Here is a 21,962-nt window from a genome sequence, read left to right on the forward strand (position 1 = left end):
AAGTGCTTTATTCAAAGTAATGTCCATTGCTAGCTACACATTTCCCCCATCTTTCAGGTAATTTGTGGGTACTGTCCCAATAGACCTTTTCTTGTTTTGAGAAAAACCAGTCAGAAACCCTATTTACCACTTCTTCATATAGTTTGAAGTGCTGCTCAGAACAAGTGGTCATCTGACGGAGCAAGATTTGGTGAATACAAAGGGTGGGCTAATACTTCCCACTTAAGTGTCTTTAACTGGTTTTGAAGTGTGTGATGGTGGGTCATCATGAAGCAAAATTGCTTTGCCGTGTCTTTTAGCCCATTCTGGTCGTTTCACGATCAAAGTGTGGTTCAAATTGATTACTTATTGTCAGTAGTGATCAGTATTAACGGTTTCACCTGGTTTTAGAAGCTCATAATACACCACACCTTCCTGATCCCACCAAAGGCAGAGCATTGTCTTCTTTCCGAAGCAATTTGGCCTTGCAGTCAATGTTGACGGTTGTGTGTTTGGGATTCTCAAAATAAATCCACTTTTCATCGCCAGTCACAATTTGATGCAAAAAAGACTTTCTTTTGTGCTGTTGAAGCAACGTTTTACTGATGATTTTTCGGTTTTTCATTTGTCTTTCATTAGTTGATGTGTCACCCTTTAAAACCTTTCTTTAAAATCTTCCTTTAAAATCTTTCCCATTGCTTGTAAACGATCAGAAATTGCTTACTGAGTAACGTTTAATATTTCTGCAAGTTGTTTTTGAGTTTGACACTCATCTTCATCCAATAATGCTTGTAATTGTTGGTCTTCAAACTTTTTCTTTTGCCAGGGGTGTCGAACTCAATCAGAGAAGGGGCCAAAATCTAAAATCCAGCCTAAATCGCGGGCCGAATGGTTTACTGAACAGTCATAAACTGACAATGTTAACCAGAAATGTGAATTTAAAATGAGTGGAACAATCTTTTCCTTAACAGTGCTGTTAACCAACTCACATGCTATCAAGCAAAACAGTAATATTGGTATCAAGCAAAACAGTAATATTGGAATGTACCTAAAATGCTCATTGTTTTGTTTTCTGGCTAGATGTCTGACACCGTTTTCCCCGGATCAATGAGTCAATGTTTGGTTTTATTTCTTGGGCTGTAGCAACCCGCAAAACAGCATGGAGGTTGTCATCGGTAACGCGTGAACTGTGCTTGTTTTTGTTCAGATTCATTATTGAAAACATCTGTTCACAAAGATAGGTGCTCCCGAACATGGATAGAATACGGGCAGCATGAAGTCGGAGCTCTGGCATTGAGTCAGGGGGCAGTAGAGGGTAGAAGTCCTCAATTTCAACATCCTGAAACCTTGATTTCAGGCCACTGTCAGACTGAAGCTCGATTATCTCCATCTGAAGGTGATGGGGCACATTGTTGACATCAACTGTAAAAGGATTGGCAAAGATGTCAAAGCCTGAGTGCTGTGTTCTAAAGTCAGAGAAGCGCCGCTCAAATTCACTTAGTAAACGGCTAACTTTGGTAGCCAGCCGACTGCAAGGAAAAGTACCAGAAATAGTGGTTGAGATACTCAAACAAACGGGAAAGTGGGCAAGATTGTCCTGTTCCAGTTGGGACTTCCATAGTTGAAGTTTACGCTGGAATGCTCTCATCATGTCAGACATCTTCGTGATGACTTGTTTGCGTCCCGCAGCTTCAGATTCAGTTGGGTGAGATGCTCGCATATGTCACACATCATAGCAAAATCACATAGCCAGGCGGGATCCGACAGTTCAGGCAAGGGCTTTCCTTTACTTTCCATGAAAAGAGCAATTTGTTCTCTGAGCTCAAAAAATCTTTTGAGGACTGCGCTCTTGCTCAGCCATCTTACTTCTGTGTGGTATGGCACGTCTCCATGCTCTGCACCCACCTCCTGTAAAAACTGCTGGAACTGGCGATGATTCAGGCCACGTGCCCGTATAAAGTTAATAGTTTTAATGACTGTGGTCATTATGTCATTCATGTCCAGAACTTTTCCACACATAGCCTCTTGGTGGATAATGCAATGATAAGTAATCAAGGGTGTGTGGCAGTGACTTTTTTGCATTCTTTCCTTCATTAGTCCAACCAAGCCTTTCTTTTCTCCGCACATTGAAGGTGCGCCATCGGTAGTTAGCCCCACCAACTTTTCCCAGGGTAATTTAAAATTATTTATAGATTTCTCCACAGCCTCAAATATATCTCTACCAGTCGTCGTCCCATGCATGGCAGCTACATCCAAAAGTTCCTCAGTGACAGAGAGGTCGGTCTTCGTAGCACGTATAAAGATGGACAGCTGCGCTGTATCAGTGTTGTCTGTGCTTTCATCGATAGCAAGTGAAAAAGCGAGATAACTGCATGCCTGTTCGGCCAGCTGTGATGATAGATTTCCTGAGAGTTCTTGAACTCTATCTGCAATGGTGTTTCTTGACAAACTGACATTTTGAAAACTCTGTATCTGGTCTGGGCATACTTGCTCACACACTTTTAGCATGCATTGCTTCAAAAAGGCACCCTCTGAAAAACACCTTGAAGTACGGGCAATTTCTTCAGCCACTATAAAGCTTGCTTTCACTGCAGCATCATTTTTCGCTGTAGCCTTTGTAAACATTTGCTGCTGTGATTGTAGTTTGCCTTTTAGTTCTTTAACAATTTTATGCTTTTCTTCCAAAGTATATTTGCCATACTTAACATTATGTTTGGTGTCAAAATGACGACGTATATTGTACTCTTTCATCACCAACACTGTCTCATAACACAATACACACACTGGTTTGCCCTCTCTAAGCACAAACATGTATTCATTTTCCCATTTGTCATTAAATTGTCTGCCTTCACCGTCAACTTTTCTTTTCCTGGACATTTTGGGATCAATATTGGCAGTAAAAGATGTAGTTTATTGGAAATCTGCGTTAGAAGGAAAAAGTTGAAAACTGCACAGGGATAGCTTGATTTGGCCGATGGAGTGGAGAAAAAAAAAGTCAGTCAATAAATGCCTCGCTGGGTACAGATAGCAGATTCTGTTGCGATTTTTATGCCTGCACTTTATGCCAGGAACTGGCAGCTTCTGCTGTGTATTTTTTATGCCCTCACACTCACTCTCTCCTCTGCTCTGCCACCCGCACAACCACATCGGATGCCGGACTATAGGTCACGCCTCCTGAATCTCGCGTGACTTGTTATCTATGTGCATGCGTAATAGATAGCAAGTACGGGGGCCGGCGAGGCGGCCGGCGAGATCACAAGCCTCCTATGTCACCGCGCGTCATTGTGATGGAACGCAGCGGAGTGCAGTGATGACAGCGCGGTGCGGGCCACACTGCAAGGCCTGGCGGGCCGGATTTGGCCCGCGGGCCTTGTGTTTGTCATGTGTGACCTAGACGTTCTTTGTCTTTCACATAGAAATCACCACTTTTAAAATGTTTAAACCAGGGTTCCCAAGTATCTTAATATGAAGCATGTTCACTATAAGCTTCCCGAAGTATATGATAACTTTTTCTTCAAAATAATGAATTAAAACTTCCTGAAAATGCTTTTTGGCACAAAATTCGACATTTTTAAGCATAAAAATATCTATAATGTTAACACCTTCAGAAAATTTGACATATGAAGTTTTGAAGCTTGCTGCTAATACAACAAAATCACACATATATTAACATATGTGTAACTCCATCTACTGAAAAAAAATCCGCATTATTAACCAGTACACCTGGTACTTTAAGAGAAATTTTAAAGTATTTTGAAGTAAATGAAAATGAAAACAAAACTTACCAAAATTTGTGGGAAGCAGAAAAAGAAGTGCTTGAAAAGAAATGTATAGCATATATTAGAAAACAAAAAAGATCTAAACTCAATCTAAGTTTCCATCTTAGGAAACTAGAAAAAGAAGAGCAAATTAAATTCAAAGAAAGCATAATAAAAGGAATAATAAAAATTAGAGCAGAAATCAATGGAGGTGAAAACAGCAAATCAATAAAATCAACAAAACCAAAAGTTGGTTATTTGAAAAGATTGAGAAAATTGGTAAGCTTCCAAGGTTACTAAGAAAAGAAGAGAAAGGATACAAATTTTGATTTTGGAAATGCAAGAAAGGACATGCCTAAAGGTCCCAATGAAATTAAGAAGACAGATATGGGGGGGGGGGGGAAAAGGGGAAGACAGATAATAGAGTGCTACTATGAATAACTCTGTGCCCATCTATTTGATAACCGAGATGAAATGGACCAATTCTGTAAAACACACAATTTGCCAAAACTCACACATGAAGACACAGACAATATAAAGAGGCCTACAGTATTTAGTCAATTTGGATTCATCTTTCTTTATAAAAGTTCTTCCTATCTCTCTATGAAGTTCATTCCTGCCATTCTCTCTGAAGGCATCCAGATTGTTTTAAGAGTCCTCTGATGCTTAGGTTTTTTTTTTTTCCAAAAGAGGTCTTCCTTTAATTCCTCTCCTTAAATTTAATTTAATTTCTCTTATTATGTTGGCTTCTCTATTTTGTCAGACACAAACAGAATTTGAGATAATTTCCTTTAGTTTTCATGTACCTTCAGAATCCAAAGTTATTGTTTTATGGAAGATAGCCAAGCAGATTTTAGAAAGTTAGGCATGTAATATTGGGAATTCAAACAACTAAATAATAAGAGAGTATAAATAAACGTTAAAAAATGCTAGTCTAGTAAGTTAAAAAAAATAGAATGTGTACAAGCAGAAAATATTCTCACATGAGTGGTCTGACGAGATGTTGTGTGGAACCAAAACAAAGTCATCCGTGTCACAAGAAGAGTTCTTGCTACTAGTACTGGCAGAATCTTTGGACACTTGTAGGTAGTTGGGAGGGCCCAATGGTGGGGAGGATAGGTTTTCTTCCTGAATATGCTGCATATCTGCAAGGGACTAAAATTAACAACATCAAGTTAACACTGGCCTGGTAATAAAGTGGAAGTCAGTACAGGCATTACAATAAAAAATTGTTTTTGTTTTTTTTTTTTTCATTCAATTAGGCATAAAGTTCAATTCCATCTAAAATTTTAATAAATCTATTTGGAAATCTTTCCCTTCAAAAAGCACAGTTTTTAATCTCTTTGCAAAAAGACTTCTTAAATGTTTTCCAAAAGTGATACTTAAAAAATATATAATGCTGCCCTAGCTGGTTTGGCTCTGTGATAGAGCGTCAAGCCTGGGGACTGAAGAGTCCCGGCTTCGATTTGGATCTAGGGCACATACCCGGGTTTTGGACTCGACCCCCCAGTAGGGGGAGTGCAAGAGGCAGTCAATCAAAGATTCCCTCTTATCACTGTTTCTATCTCTATTCCTCTCCCTTCCTCTTTGAAATCAATAAAAATGTATCATGCCATTTAGCACATGTACTTGTTTGCCTCGCCTACAAGTTTTGAGATGAGTCTGTACCATCCCAACATGGGGCCCCGGGTTCAGCTCATTGCCTAGCAAAGCAGATACTCAGTAGCTGTTTACTTAACAACATGCCAGGGACTTTAATGGCATCTTGCAAGCACACACAGTTTTAAATCTCCAAATGCAAAAAACATTGTAAACAGGAAAGCAGACCATATTATGTAAAAATGTAAACAAACCAGTAAGGATAACTGCATTTAAGCAGAGAGATTTGTTTACACTCACAGAAAAGAAAGATTTGGAAAACCTTCAAGGGGAGGAGTTGGTTTGCGGGAAATGGAACAGCAAGGGAAGAAAACATGAATATATGTACACAATACTCAGTGTGAGTGTCTCCTTCCACCTTCTGGCAGTGCCTAGTTCAAGGTCTCTAGGGACAACTCTAATTGAATGCCCTGAGTAGGCAACGGTTTTCCAAAACACCAGAATGCACGAGGTACTATGTGTTAAGTCCCTATTACATTTGACCTTCCTTTCTATTTAAAAAGAGAAAAAATACTTTCCTAAAACACCAGAATGCACGAGGTACTATGTGTTAAGTCCCTATTACGTTTGACCTTCATTTCTATTTAAAAAGAGAAAAAATACTTTCCTAAAACACCAGAATGCACGAGGTACTATGTGTTAAGTCCCTATTACCTTTAACCTTCATTTCTATTTAAAAAGAGAAAAAATACTTTGTAATGCTCTTTAAATTCACTGCTGGTGCTTCTTTGAAAGTTACTGTGCAATGAAATCAGTCTCAAATCTTATCTCTTCTTTTTATGTGTGTGATGCACACTTGACATAAAATCTCCTTATTACTTTTTTAAAAATGTTTGTTTTTTTTAAATATATTTTATTGATTTTGTATAGAGAGGAAGGGAGAGAGATAGAGCGTTAGAAACATCGATGAGAGAGTCATCTATCAGCTGCCTCTTGCACACCCCCTACTGGGAATATGCCCGCAACCAAGGTACACGCCCTTGACCGGAATCAAACCTGAGACCTTTCAGTCCCCAAGCCGATGCTCTATCCATTGAGCCAAACCGGTCTCGGCTAAAAATATGTTTTTATTGATTTCAAAGAGAGGAAGGGAGAGGGACACAGAGATAGAAACATCAATGATGATATACAAACATTGATTGGCTGCCTCCTGCATGCCCCCTACTGGGGATTGAGCCACAACTCAGGCACGTATCCTGATTAGGAACTGAACTTCTGGTTCATAGGTTGATGTTCAACCTCTGAGCCTCGCTATCTGGTCCTCCTCATTACTTTTTGTCTTGTTTTATTTTTTTGTCCTTTTCTGACTTAGTTCACTTAGCATGATACTTTTTAAAAAATATATATTTTATTGATTTTTTACAGAGAGGAAGAGAGAGGGATAGAGTTAGAAACATCGATGAGAGAGAGTCATCGATCAGCTGCCTCTTGCACAACCCTACTGGGGATATGCCCGCAACCAAGGTACATGCTCTTGACCAGAATCGAACCCAGGACCTTTCAGTCCCCAAGCTGACGCTCTATCCATTGAGCCAAACCAGTTTTGGCACTCCTCACTACTTTTAAGAGAATTTATATCTCAAGAAAGGTAAGACGGAAGGAACATCAACCATGGGCTGGACATTGTGGAGAGCTTTCCTTGTATTAACTTCAGTCCCATTATGGAATCCATTCCATCTTTATTCTTTATTATTATTTTTTAAAATATATTTTATAGAATTTTTTTTTTTTTTTTTTTTTTTTTTTTTTTACAGAGAGGAAAGGAGAAGGAGAGAGAGCTAGAAACATCGAAGAGAGAGAAATATCGACCAGCTGCCTCCTGCACATCCCTACTGGGGATGTGCCCACAACCAATGTATATGCCCTTGACCAGAATCAAACCTGGGACCTTTCAGTCCGCAGACCGACGCTCTATCCACTGGGCCACACCAGTTTCGGCCATTCCATCTTTAAATAAACAGAACTCAGGAGTCGATTTGCTAGAATTTTGTGGAGTTTCCTCAAAAAATCCCATTTGACCTAGTAATCCCACTTCTAGGAATATATCCCAAGAAACTAGAAACACCAGTCAGAAAGGATATATGCACCCCTATGTTCATAGCATCACAATCTACAATATTCAGAATTTGGAAACAGCCCTGGTGCCCGTCAGCAGATGATTGGATCCAAAAACTATGGTACATCTACACAATGGAATACTATGCTGCCATAAAAAAGAAGGAATTCTCATCATTTGCAGCAACCTGGATGGAATTGGAGAACATCATGCTGAGTGAAATAAGCCAATCAATGAAAGAGAAACACCACATGACCTCACTCATTTGTGGATGATAAAGAACATTATAAATTGATGAACCAAGAGACAGATATAGAGACAGTAAAGCAACAGGCAGACTGTCAAATTACAGTGGGGAGGGGAGGAAGATCTGGGGGAGATAATAAATCAACCGAAGGACTTGTGTACATGCATATATGTACAACCAATGGACATAAAACTCTGAGGAGGGAGGGTATGTATGGGAGGAAGGGAAGGGGGCAAAAAAAAAATCAATAAAATATATTTTTTTTAAAAATAAAAATAAAAAAATAAACAGAACTCAGAAGGTCAGGATTTGCTCAAAGTCACACAATTGAAAGCAATTGAGATGTTATTCCAAGTATGTCCACACGTCTTTCTAGTGGTTTAGGAAGAAACTTTCTGAATTTCTTCCTCTGCTATTTATAAAATTACCTGCAGCCACAGCTGTCTTGGTGAAAGAGATGCTTCCCCTTGTTCCAAGCTAATCTCTCCGCCATCTGATTTCATTCTTCCTGCCTCTTCAAGCACCTCGGTCAACTTCCCTTTCTCCTGACATACCCTCTGCACATAAACACGTTTCATTTCCTCCTATTTCAAATCCCTGCAGCCCTCTCAATTGCCATCTTCTCTTAGCAACATTTCTTGAAATTACCCATCTTCACTGACTCAAATTCCTCAATTCCCATGTACCCCTCAACCAACCATAATACACTTTCTGCCTTCAATGCTCAAATAAAATTGCCTTTATTAAGTTTACCAGCAACAACCACTGCCTACTCCTTAAATTCCTTGAATTCTTTGTTGCAACTGAACTGCGGACCGTTCCTTTCTTTGACACTCTCCCCCTTAACTCAGCGACCCTGCTCTTTCTTGCTTTTGCTACTTCTCTTTTGTGAGTGCCTGCTTCTCATCAGCCCCTTAGAAGACAGGAGTACAGAATTCCCTTAGGTGCCACCCTGCTCCTCCTCTTCTCACCTGCTTTCTACTTACCCTACCTTCCAGCCCTTCCTACCTCATGAGGACTCTGCAGCACAGGTCCTCTCCAATGAGCTCTAGCCCTCTGTTACTTGCCTGTATAATGTGAATTCATTCCTCCCCATGCTCCCTTACGGGGTACCTTCACCATCACCCATCTATCCTTAAGGTCTCCCTTCTCTTTAAGTCCCAAGTTCAAGCATCACCAAGCTCTGCAAACTCTTTACCTTTCTCCCACCTGCTTCCCATCCCCTACTTCTTTTTCTTACTGCTGCCTTAGTTCAGGTCCTTATTTTTTTCTTTTAATACATTTTATGGATTTCAGAGAGAAAGGGAGAGGAAAGGAAAGAAACATCAATAAGAGAGAATCCTGCACGCCCCATACTGGGAATAGAGCCTGAAACCCAGGCATGTGACCTCCTGGTTCACAGGTCAATGCTCAACCACACAAAAACAAAACAAAACAAAACAAAATAAAACAGCTTCCATAGTATCGGATTGTTCTCTTTCCTCAAGTGGAAAGACCTCTCTACTTGTCTCCAGTCTAGTCCTCCACCCTGCTTTTAGAAGTATCTAGCTCAAAGAAGAAGAAAATCTAGCTAAAACACACAGTGGATCATATCATATCTCCACATAAAATCATTCAAATACCTCAAATAGCTTTAAAGATAAACTTAGCTCAATGCCTAAATTCTTTCAAGGTACATCTTCTCCCCACCACTTTAACTGATTTCCCCTCTCTAGTGCTCTTTACACCCACCAGACTGGACTGCTTAGAAGACTTGTCCAAGAAAACTTCCTGCAATGACGACAAAGTTCCCTATCTAAGCTGTCCAGTACAGCAGCAACTATAATAGCTCTATATGGCTACAGCGTACTTGAAATGTGGCTAGTGTGACTAACTCATTTTTAAATTTTACTTAGTTGAAACCAATTTAAATATAAGTGACTATGGAGGGCAACAGAGCTCCTTCAGTAGGCTGTGTGTCCATGACTTTGTGAACAAAGATTCCTCTGCCTACGATACTATTCTTTTACTAACTCTCCTTGCTAATTCTTTCTTCTAATCTCAACTCAATGCCCTCTTCTGAGCAGCCTTCCTTAGTTCTTGGTCTGATCTCATGCCCTTCATCCACATTCCCTCTGGCAAAAGAGACATAGTCAGGCCCGTTTCTAATAGTGATTGATCAGCCTGCCTCTTCTCCACACAATTAAAATTCCTTACTATCATATCATTCATCAGTATCAACCAGAACCTCACTCAGCAGGCTTTTAATAAATGAATAAAACTAATAAATACACATTAAAGAGATATCATCTAAAAAGCATTTAATCTATAGCCAGTATCTTAACAAAAAGAGTGATTTGGATTTACTTTAAGGTTGTTTTGTTTTTTTGCCTTTCAAAGATTTCTCTGGAAAAAGATGCAACTGATATTTGTGTGAAAGTAAAAAAAAGAAGAAAAAAAAAGAATGTGCACACTTGTGTGCATTCAGCCTGAGTAAGTCTACTCCAGCCACAGGAAGGGAGAGAATGCAGGTATGAAATCATCTTACTTTTGGCAGATTGTGTTAAAAACCAACCAAACCTGCCATTTTCTAATCTCACCAACTGGAAATTACAATAGATAGAGACACTCCTTCATTCTTTTTATTCTCCATCTTCCCCTTTTATTTTCACTTTAAGCGCGAGCTTTCAATAAAGGCCTTCTAAAAATGGGTTCCCTCTGAAAATGCCTCCTCTCTCCTCCTGTGCCTCTTCACTCCCATCGGGGCCTTATCCTCTCTTCCCCAGCAGCCCAAAGTCTCGCTCCTGTGTTGCTCTACTTTTCAGTGCTACCTACCCAGCAAAAGCACCGCCATGCTCTCGCCAGCAAAGCTATTTCCAGCTCAATGTCCTTCCCACTGGCCTCTTTCTCAACCCACAAGCTCCTTCACTCCTGTTTCCACAGATTCTTCCTGTTTCCTTATTCTAGCATAAACTTTGCTTTCTGTATTATATAGCATGCATATCAAATATATAGTTCATAATAATAGCTACAGCTTACCAATACTCACTCTGCCAGGCACCCTGCACAGACTGCCACACGCTGCCTTTACACAAAGATTAGTTAGGCCTACCTTCCAGACACGGAAGCCAGGCTCAGCTCTGGACCTGACTGGCCCAAAGTCAGGAATGAGCAAGCGGCCACAGCACTGAGGCCAGTGATACGACTCCAAACAAAGCCTATAGGCTTTCCAAGGCAATACACTTCCTCCCCACTTATCCCGTCACTCCAAAACCAGGGCTTGTCGCTCTATAAACTTAAGGGAATATGATGAGGTCTTGTTAGCCCACCTGCCTGTTCTATTCAGCCTGAGTGACAGGGCTTTTGAGGAGGAGTCTGCCACAGGCAGGCAGCATCCTGTTAGCTAAGGGTTGTTAGGTTTCCCTGGAAAATAATAATAGTTGCCCTTCCTAAGTATTTATTGTGTGTCCAGCACTGTAGCAAGTGCTTTTGCTCACTTATCCTTCTAAAACCCCAGGAAGGAGGTAAATTATCCTCACTTTACATATGAGAAACCAGTTTAGAGACATTACGTCCTTTGTCCTAGTTCAGTGGTCAGCAAACTGTGGCTCATGAGCTGCATGCGGCTCTTTGCCCCCTTGAGTTTCTAGCAAAGGCCAGCTTAGGAGTACCCTAATTAATAACAATGTACCTATATAGTTTAAGTTTAAAAAGTTTGGCTCTCAAAAGAAATTTCAATCGTTGTACTGTTGATATTTGGCTCTGGTGACTAATGAGTCTGCACACCACTGGCCTAGTGGCAAGCAAGGGTTGTGAAGCTCCCAAGGCCCATGCTTTTAGACCTCTGAGTGGCCTCACCCAGGAAATCATCCAGCACCTCCTTTTATGGCCGCCCACCCTGCTGAAGAAATTCGTGGTGCCAGGCAAGCCTGGAACATATAATAGCTGACACAGGAGCCCTTGGACCTCCAGCTTGCAGAAAACCCTCAAGGCCACCACCCTCCCAGGCTGTACAGCGATCTGCGGGAGGGCCGGTCTGGGAAAATACAGAAGACGGTAAAGGAAGGAAGAGTAGAGAGGAAGCAGCAGTGTGAGAGTGAGAGGAAGTTCTCAGGGTCAGGAAGGAGCACGTAGAAGGAGGGAAGAAAGCCCTGAAGAAAGGGCTTGGGAACCTCGCAGAAAGAAGAGGCTGGAGTGGACCAACCCTGCAGGGCCAGGAACCACATCTAAGTCAGTGACGGACTCCAGGGCGGCTCCTCCACATGGGCATTCCAGGCATAGTAACTATCCAAACTGTTCATGACATCCAGATAAAGTAAGTCTTATAAATTACCTCTCCACCAAGATTTAAGTAAGTAAGAGACTCTTTTTGTTTGCAAGTATCATCCTGCCCAACCCCACAGGGCATGCAGAGACCAGAACAGCACACTCAGTGTTTAGAGGAAATCAGCCAGAAGGTAAAATTTCTTGCTGAAGCTAAAACGGGGTGGAGACAAAAGCTAGGTCCATTTGATCTAAGCCGAGGCTGCTATCAAACACTATATATAAAGAGAATATCTACAGTGCAGTCCCAGGCCCCCCCAGTGAACAGACACGGCAGCACGAACTGCAAGTAGTTTTAATAAAACCCAACTCACTGGTGGAGAGGCAAAGCGGCAGGGCGGCGAGCTGCCGCAGGAACTTCCCAAGGCGGAGCCAGCACACGGGGGCACGGGCACGGGGCAGGCTGTCAGAGCAAACAGAGGAGAAACACACTTCGTACTTCAGTTACACGACTTGACTAACAGAAAAACTTGTCAAATTGCTGCATGTTCGTGTTGACCAAAAATGCACATTAACTTAACTTATTAAATGCAGCAACAACTAAATTATTTAAACTTGGCTTTAGAAGTAAAAAACAGAACTGTTATGGAATAAACACAACTACAAGTATTTAAAAAAAAAAAAAGGTCAATGAAATCTTGAAAAGCACAATAAAAATTAATTTTGTAATACAAAATACTAATTTTTTCCTTAAGCTTGCATTCTCTCCTCAGTAAAAATGCAAAAAGTGGGTACTCACATTTTTTTAGTGGAACTTGCTCAAGAAAAGGATGGCTAAAAAATGCTTCTGTAATGAAAAATGAGAACGCAACCTTACTCATCCATTAATTATAAGTAATTATTAACTATTTATGTTGCCTTCATTCCCTTTAAATGTAAAAGCATATTATTTTTATAAATCAAAATAATCAAATTATAAGAATTTTTTAAAATAAATTTTTATTGTTCATATTATTACAAATGTTCCTCATTTTCCCCCTCTCCATTGCTCCCCTCCACCAGGTTCCCACCCCACCCTATGCCCTTTCCCCACCCCCCATTGTCCTCATCCATAGGTGCACAGTTTTTGTTCAGGCTCTTCCCACACTCCCCACTCCCCTTTTCCCTGAGAATTGTCAGTTCACTCCCCTTCCATACCTCTGATTCTATTATATTATATTCACCAGTTAATATTGTTCATAAGATTTTTTTTTAATTCCCTTGGTTTTTAGATTCACTTGTTGATAGTTACATATTTGTTGTTCATAGTTTTTAATCTTTATTTTCTTCCTCTTCCTAAAGAACCCTCTTCAGCAATTCATATAATTCTGGTTTGGCGGGGATGAACTCCTTTAGTTTTTATTTTTTTATTTTTTTTATTTGTGAAGTTCTTTAGCCTTCGATTCTGAGTGATAGCTTTGCTGGGTAGAGTATTTTTGGCTGTAGGTTCTTGCTATTCATCACCTTGAATATTTCTTTTTTTTTTTTTTAAATACATTTTTATCGTTCATATTATTACAAATGTTCCTTCCCCCCCCTTCTCACTCCACCCTCTGCCCTTTCCCCACCCCCCATTGTCCTCATTCATAGGTGCACAGTTTATGTTCAGTCTCTTCCAACATCCCCCTCTCCCCTTTTCCCCAAGAATAAACAGTTCACTCCCCTTCCATACCTCTGATTCTATTATATTCAACAGTTAATATTGTTCCTCAGATTTTTTTTTTTTTAGTTTCCTTGGTTTTTAGATTCACTTGTTGATAGTTACGTATTTGTTGTTCATAATTTTTATCTTTATTTACTTTCTCTTCTGAAAGAACCCCCTTCAGCAGTTCATATAATTCTGGTTTGGTGGTGATGAACTCCTTTAGCTTTTTTTTTATTAGTGAAGCTCTTTATCTGACCTTCGAATCTGAGTGATAGCTTTGCTGGATAGATTATCTTTGGCTGTAGGTTCTTGCTATTCATCACCTTGAATATTTCTTGCCATTCCCGTCTGGCCTGCATGGTTTCTGTTGAGAAATCAGCTGACAATCGTATAGGTGCTCCTTTATAGGTAACTACCTTCTTTGCTCTTGCTTCTTTTAATATTCTCTCTTTGTCTTTTGCTCTTGGAATCTTAATTATGATTTGTCTTGGTGTGGTCCTCTTTGGATTCCTTTGGTTTGGAGTTCTGTGCGCTTCCTGGACTTGTAAGTCTAATTCTTTCCCCAGGTGGGGGAAGTTTTCTGTCACTATTTCTTTCAGTATGTTTTCAGTATCTTGCTCTCTGTCATCTTCTGGGACCCCCATAATTCTGATGTTGGTTCACTTGAAGTTGTCCGAGAGGTTTCTTATATTATCTTCAACTTTCTGGATTCTCTTGTCTTCTTGCTTCTGCGGAGGAGTGTCTTCTGGCTCTTTATGTTCCAAATCTTTTACTTGATTCTTGGGATCTTCCATTTTATTTTTAGGACTCTGTATAATATTTTTTGTTTCAGACAATGTATTCTTTATTTCTTGTTGATCCCTTATTTTATTGGGCTTTTCTAGGAAATGCTTGAAAAACCCTTTAAGTGTGGTTTTGAACTCTATATCCAGTCGCTTTTTGTCCTCCATTTCTTTCGTTTGTGATCTGTTTCCTTGTCTCGGCATTTTCGCAGCTTCCCTGAGTTGGTAGCCTTAAAAGTCTGTGTTCAGCTTGGATGGGGCAGAGTTTTAGGGTGGAGCCTCCAGTCTTAGCTTCCGTCAGCCACACCCTCTGAGGCTCCTGAGTCTCAGTATTCCTGTGTCCTCCAGTACTCACTACTAGCACCTCTGAGAGAAAGGCTCCCTCGAGTTTCGCCCGCCACCAAACAGTCTAGGCTCTCCCCCAATGAGACCGGAATTGGGGTTCAGTTCAGTTGGAAGTGGAGTTGGAAGTGGAGTTCAGAGCAGTCTGGAGCCCCTGTCTCCCTCCTGCCAGGGCAATCCAGCGGCACAGTCAACACTCTGTTCTCTGCACGCAATGTGCGCGCCTCCGGGACCTCCTTTCGCCGCTCCCCCAAGATACCGCCTCACAGTCCAGGCTACCTCTGTATGAGCCTGGGTCCCCAGGGTCTGGCCCAGAACTGGGGTTCAGCGCTGTTGGGTCTGGGGTCCAGCACAGTCCGGAGCTTTTATCTCCTTCCCGCTAGGGAACGCCAGCCAGGCACTCAGCCTCCCTCTCTTCTCCAGCTCCATCCTCTCTGCGCGCAGCGTGTCTCCGTACTTAAGCTTTTATAGCTCCTCTGCTTTTCCTTCTGGTTTTCTCTTTCCTTCTAGTTGTAGAATTTCCAGTCAGTCGACTTTCCTGTAGTTCTGGATAATGTCTATTTTGTATTTTAGTTGTATTTTACTGAAATTGTTGTGTGAGACCTGTGCAGCCACCTTGGATCCTCTTATAAGTAATTCTTAATGAAAATTTTAAAATAATAATTGTGAATTTTCAAAACATCCATTACCAACACAACACAGCCTGAGGCACTGATGTGGACTAGTTCCAGTGTGCGGTGTTCTCAGCAGACCAGCAGGGAGCACTGGCTGCAACCAGCCCTTCCTCGGCATCTTTTTGAACTACGGCTGTTTACTGACCTGAGAGGAAATCTAGGTAGCTGATTTGTACACTAAATTCTATCCTTCTATCCCAGAAGTAGTCTTGCAACTGGTTTCAAAAATTTATTATTTCTATTTAAAAAATGTTATATATTAATTTGATTTAATTTCTTCACTATCCACCAAAAATAAAAACTACACAATAAGCCTGATAATAAAAGATAGTAACTCAGCCAGTGGTGCTCAGTGGTTAAGCATCAAACTATGAACCAGGAGGTCAGGGTTCAATTCCCACACCTAAGCCAGCAGTCAGATATCCCTCTTGCAGTCCAGGGCTCTTGCAGTCTGGGACATTCTCACTCCTTACTGCCCGCCTGCAGCTGAGGCTGGAGAGGCTCCCACTACCGCAGCTGCACTGGCCAGCCATGAGCCCAGCTTCTGGCTGGGTGATGCTCTCCTTGTGGGAGCACACTGACCATCAGGGAGCAGCTCCTGATTGAGCGTTTGCCCCCTGGTGGTCAGTGCATGTCACAGCGACCAGTTGTTCCTCCAGTCATTCTATAGTTTGCATATTAGGGTTTTATTATATAGGATAGGATTACTACAGAAAAAATAACCAATGCATTTTTCTCTAAAAAAATTTAAAGATTAATTTGATAAGCATTTTCATTAAACATGTTTTATGGGTTTTTTGGTCTGTCATTTTGGAGTCTTATATTTTACATAAGATTGATAAGAATGAATTAAAAAACTATTCCCCCAAAATAAGTTGACACCCAAACAGTTTCAAGGATAAATGTTCTTTCAAACTCTTTAAAAACTATATAATCCCTACAATATTAAGCACTCTAAGTTTTTTCATTATACATGAAGTGATAAAATAGTATATGAAGATACAGTGTGATATATTAAAGTACTGAGGGGGAAATTTTTCATTTTAATGCTTATATTACAAAAGAAGAAAGATTCAAAATCAATGATAGTAGCTTCCACCTTAAGTATCTAAAATTCTGAGACAGCCTGGCCAGCATGGCTCAGTGATTCAGTGTCGACCTATGAACCAGGAGGTCACGGTGGACTACTGATCACAAAGCTTGCATGGGTTGTGGGCTCCATCCCCAGGGTGGGGCCTGCAGGAGGTAGCTGATCAATGATTCTCTCTCATCATTGGTATTTCTCTCTCTCTCTCCCTCCCTCTCCCTTCTTCTCTGAAATCAATAAAAATATATTTTTTAAAATAAAATAAAATTCTGAGACAGGCAGTGGCCTCTGAGAGGCCCCACAGCCCACTCCCACAATGCGCACTGGAGCTCAGCTGCCTCTGAGCAGAGCACCAGGGCCGCCATGAGGAGGTGCCTCTCTGGGCCCTTAAACCCATTCTTTGGAGTTAGGAACTTTTCTACCAGGATTCTGGGGTGTTTCTCCTCCATTCCTTCCTCCCAGATCTTTTCCCAAATATTTCACCAACCTCAACCTCTCCCCTCTGATATCCAGGTGCCTTTAACACCTGTACTTAGATACCAAATCTTAAATTTAACATGTCCCACCTAAACCCTAATCTCTCCCCCACACCTGCTCTAGCCACACACTTTCCCAACCTATAACTGACAGCTCCATCCTTTCAGCTGCTCATGCCAAAAATTTGGGAATCGTCTTTAAGTCTTCTCTTTCTCTCACACCCCAAATCCAATCCAACCAGAAATGCAGTGCCTCTACCTCCAAAAAGATCCAGAATTCACCACTTTCTTCCCACCTCCCTTGCTTTTGCCCCAATCTAAGCTGCTTCATCTCACACATGGTGGCTCTCTGGTCTCTTTGAGTCTCCCAGCCTCCTCCTGCCTCCTTACCCACAACCCCCACCACAGGCTGTTCTCACCAAGCAACCAAACTGGTCCTTTAGTCAGATCATATTGTTCTTCTGCTCAAAACCTTCCAATGGCTCCCCATCACACTTTAAGCAAAAGCTCAAGTCTACACAATCTTCCCAGCTCAGGGCAGTGTTATGGCTACTCACTCTGCCTGAAAAGCTCTCCCAGAGACACCCCCATGGCTTACACACATCAATCAAGTCTTTATTCCAATGTCACTTTCTCAGGAACGTCTTCACTAACTACCTTAAAATGTTAATCCCCACCCACCCTCATTTATCTTCCCTCTTTTAGTTTTTTCATAGTACTCATCACTTCCTAATATAGCATGGAATTAGAGTTATAATTTGTTTGTCTCTCCCCCACTAGAATATATGCATCATGAGGACAGGGATTTTGTTTATTACTCTATCCCCAAACTAAAACATAGCAGGCACTCAATAAATATTTACAAAGTAGGTGAAAGAGAGAGATAGAAAGAAAAGTGAAACTGAGTCTAATTTTCTTCTGAAATCTCTATAGACTTCTTTAAAAAATCTTTTCAGAAGCCTATCTAATAAAAGAGTAATATGCAGATTGACCATTACTCCAATACACAAGATGGCCTACCCCCATGTGGTCAAAGATAGCTGCCCCCATGTGGACACAGGATGGCCACCACAAGATGACCAGCAGGAGAAGGCAGTTGGGAGGAACCAAGCCTGCAAGGGAGGACAGTTGGGGGTGATCAAGCCTACAGAGAAGGGCAGTTGGCGGGGACCCAGGCCTGCAGGAGAGAGAAGTTGGGGGGACCAGGCCTGCAGGGGACAGCAGTTAGGGAAAAACAGGCTGGCAGGGGAGCAGTTAGGCATCAATCAGGCTGGCAGGGGAATGGTAAGGGGATGATAAGGCTGGCATAAAAAGTGGTTAGGGGCAATCAGGAAGGCAGGCAGGCGAGCACCTGGGAGCCAGCAGGCCTAGATTGTGAGAGGGATGTCCAATTGACCATTTAGGCCCGATCCTGGTAAGCAGTCGGACATCAATCAAGGTGTCCCAGATTGGAGAGGGTGCAGGCTGAACTGAGGGACCACCTCCTCTCCCTGTGCACAAATTTTGTGCACTGGGCTCCTAGTATACAAATAAAACCAGAAAGCATGAATAAATTGAAAATATTACTTACCAAAGTCCATTCTATCTTTTTGGTTTTTCTGAAGCAAACCCAAAAGAAGATTAGCCAAATATGGGGATGTTTCTCTGGGGATGCTGAGGGAAAGGAGGGAAAAAACAAACAAACAACCTAAATGGTGAGTTTATATACTACATTAACTACTCAACTTTTGCCTTAAATGTATAAACAAAAAGGTATATGCAATTTCACAAACACTACATTTCACACCAGTACCACAGTAAAGCCTCAATCCTCAAAGGAAAAAAATACAGTAAGGAACTGTCTTTGAGAATGATCCCTGTTATGTGCTCATTCCTGCGGTATGCTGGAATATCTACGTGAATAAAGCACTTCACAAGATAGGCAATATTGGGTTTTATCACAACTGCAACCTGGGACTAACAATTACTACTACAGAGTTCTCTGTTTAAAAAAAAAGGCTGCCTCCAATTCGTTCTGGAAAAGGCAGAGCTTAAATAAATATAAGTGAGAAATAATACAGCTTCCTGAAATCCAACAATAAAAAGACAAGGCAACTGAAAAAGGAATAATAGAAATATGCAATTCACAGAAAACTACAGAAAGGACATCAAAGAAATAAAAAAGAGCCAACCTCACTAACACAGAGAACAATGCGAAGGACATTGTAGCCATCTGTCCTTCCCATTTGGGAGGCAGCAAGGGTGACGGCATCCCGCCGTGGTAAGTGTGGGGAAGGCGTACTCTGCGCTGTGTAAGCAAGGAGCAGCCAACTGGGAGTACCTTCAGTCCAGCAGGTCCATTTTAGGGGTCCATCAAAACACACAATGTGTGCACACTCTCCCTCTTTGTGCCCCCCACTAATGCCTATTTGTATTAACCAGAAAATAAAAACAAGCATCTGATCAAACAAAACCTGATAATTATAAATAACCATGAGACGCTGTGTAGCCATTTTAAAGGATGCAGTAGTTTCTGAATAATGTCTATGCTGAATTGTAGAGTAGAAAAAGATGGACTGGACAATTTGCAAAATATGATGTAATTTATACTGAACTATACCTGTGTATATAAATATATAAATAAACAAGCATTCAAAAGTGCAAAAGGAACTTGCACAAGGAAGATTTAGAAGGAAACACAGCAAACTCTCATTATTCCTGGTCAGGGAAGGCCTAGAGAGAATTTATTTTCTACTTTATGTACATCTATTCTGTTTGCATCTCCTTCTTCTCACAGAACAAATATAACTTCCATAGTTTTTCTTTTCTTTTTAAAAATATGTTTTATTATTTTTACTTCAGAGGAGAGAGAGAGAGAGAAAAAAAATTAATGATGAGAGAGTAATCCCATTGATCAGCTGCCTCCTGCACGCTCCCTATTGGCAACCAACCCAGGCATGTGCCCTTGACCAGAATCGAACCCAGGAACCAGCCAGTGCTAAATATATTCTTATTGATTTCATCTAAAAATCAAGTGAATTAAAAGTCTGAAGAACAGAATAAACTGGTGAATTAGGGGCAAAGAAAGGGAGAGTGAATTAAAAATTAACAGGGGGAAAGGGGTTTGGAGGTACAGGAAGAGACTGAACTAAAATAGTACACCTATGGATGAGGACAATCGGGGTGAGGTAAGGGCAGAGGTTGGGGTGGGAACCAGTGGAAGGGAGTTATGGAGGAAAAAAGGAGAAACTATTGTAATAATCTGAGCAATAAAGAGTTATTAAATTAAAAATAAATAAATAGCCGAAACTGGTTTGGCTCAGTGTATAGAGCATTAGCCTGCAGACTGAAAGGTCCCAGGTTCAATTCCGGTCAAGGGCAAGCTGATCAATGTTTCTCTCTCGTTGATGTTTCTAACTCTCTATCCCTCTCCCTTTCTCTCTGTAAAAAATCAATAAAAATATTTTAAAAAATAAAAATAAAATAAATATATTCTTATTGATTTCAGAAAAGGGAGAGGAAGAGAGAAAGATAGAAACATCAATTATGAGACAGAGATGCCATTGATCAGCAGCCTTCTGCATGCCCCCCTTCTGGGGATTGAGCCCGAAACCTGGGCATGTGCCCTGACCAGGAAAATTAAACCGACTGACTGGTTCATAGGTCGATGCTCAACCACTAAGCTACACCAGCTGAGCAAAATATGTTTTATTGATTTCACAGAGTAAGGGAGAGGGGGGAGAGAGATAGAAGCATCAATGATGACAGAGAAACATTGATCCACTGCCTCCAGCATGCCCCACACTAGGGATAAAGCCTACAACCGAGCACATGACCTGACCAGAATCAAACCAGAGACCTTTAAGTGCATGAGATACCACTCAACCAACTGAGCCACATAGGCCAGGTCCATAGTTTTTCTTTTAAATATAAAAACAAAGGAAAATGATATGCAATACACAGGCACCTATGATGCACTAGTAATTTTCTAATTTCCTGCTATAACAAATGTTCTCATTGTCATTGGAAAAAAGGCTCAATAATGGCAATATATAGAACAGAGAGTTCAAATAAATAACACTGTATTAATTGTATTAACGAAGAGTAAGAGTAAAGCTCAAACTTACCTAGGCATTAAGCTTCTGTGTTTTTCATAAAACATCCTTAAGTCTTGAGGACTATTGGCCTGTTAATAAAAAATAAAGGTTTAATCCTAGCTAATAAAAGAGTAATATGCAAATTATCCATCACTCCATTATACCAATAAGCCAACCTCACCAACCAATCAAGAATGAATATGCAAATAAACTCAAACAAGATGGCCACAGCCACAGAGAGCAGGAAAAAGTCTTGGGTTTCCCAGACAATAGAGGAAGCCAAACTTTCTGCCTGCCCTTGCTGGCCTCCACTCAAGGCTACAAAGTTTCAATTATAGAAAGTAAACAAATCCAAACAGAAATGGTGGCAGCCACAGAGCTGGAAAGAGTGGGAAGTTAGGGTTGCCCCTGGCAATAGAAGAAGCCAAGCTTTCTGCACACCCTGGCCCGCCCAGGCCTCCGCTTAAGGCTACAAAGTTTCAATTGTAGAAGATACATAAACCCCAAAAGAAATGGCTGCTGGCCACAGAGCGAGCAGGAGGCTTGACTCTACTCCAAGCTATAAAGTTTCAATTGTAGAAGATACCAGGGCCTCTGCTTGGGTCACCAGGGGGCATGGCAAGCCTGCAAAACACCACAGGCCCCTAGCCCAGGCCGCCCCATGCCCCAAGAGAACCCCTACCCTGATCCGAGACACCCTTCAGGGCAAACCAATTGGCCCCCACCTATGCACCAGGCCTCTATACTATTTAATAAAAGAGTAATATGCAGATTGACCAATCACACAAGATTGCTGCCCCCATGTGGTCAAAGACCCTACCCCCATGTGGACACAAGATGGCCAGAAGGGGAGGGATTTAGGAAGGACCAGGCAGGCAGAGGAGGGAAGTTGGGGGTAAC

General features: G+C 41.3%; 1 protein-coding gene across 7 annotated transcripts in view; it reads right to left on the bottom strand.

Annotated features, from left to right (window-relative positions):
• Positions 1-21,962, bottom strand: part of ULK2 (unc-51 like autophagy activating kinase 2) — a 114,284-nt gene that overhangs the window by 49,139 nt on the left and 43,183 nt on the right. For 6 of the 7 annotated variants that reach the window (XR_006742521.1, XR_006742522.1, XM_045586509.1 and 3 more), the window contains exons 9-13: positions 21,093-21,151; positions 18,557-18,639; positions 12,741-12,788; positions 12,316-12,404; positions 4,721-4,892 (exon numbers count right to left, since the gene is read on the bottom strand). Coding sequence is in view for 5 of the 7 variants with exons in the window: in XM_045586509.1 (XP_045442465.1) it covers positions 4,721-4,892; positions 12,316-12,404; positions 12,741-12,788; positions 18,557-18,639; positions 21,093-21,151 (451 nt within the window). In the remaining 2 variants the exon portion in view is untranslated. The remainder of the gene's footprint in view (positions 1-4,720; positions 4,893-12,315; positions 12,405-12,740; positions 12,789-18,556; positions 18,640-21,092; positions 21,152-21,962) is intronic. The other variant, XM_045586510.1, reaches the window with a different exon arrangement.

This window comes from Pipistrellus kuhlii, unplaced genomic scaffold (assembly GCF_014108245.1).
Source record: "Pipistrellus kuhlii isolate mPipKuh1 unplaced genomic scaffold, mPipKuh1.p scaffold_m20_p_23, whole genome shotgun sequence".
NCBI lineage: Eukaryota > Metazoa > Chordata > Mammalia > Chiroptera > Vespertilionidae > Pipistrellus > Pipistrellus kuhlii.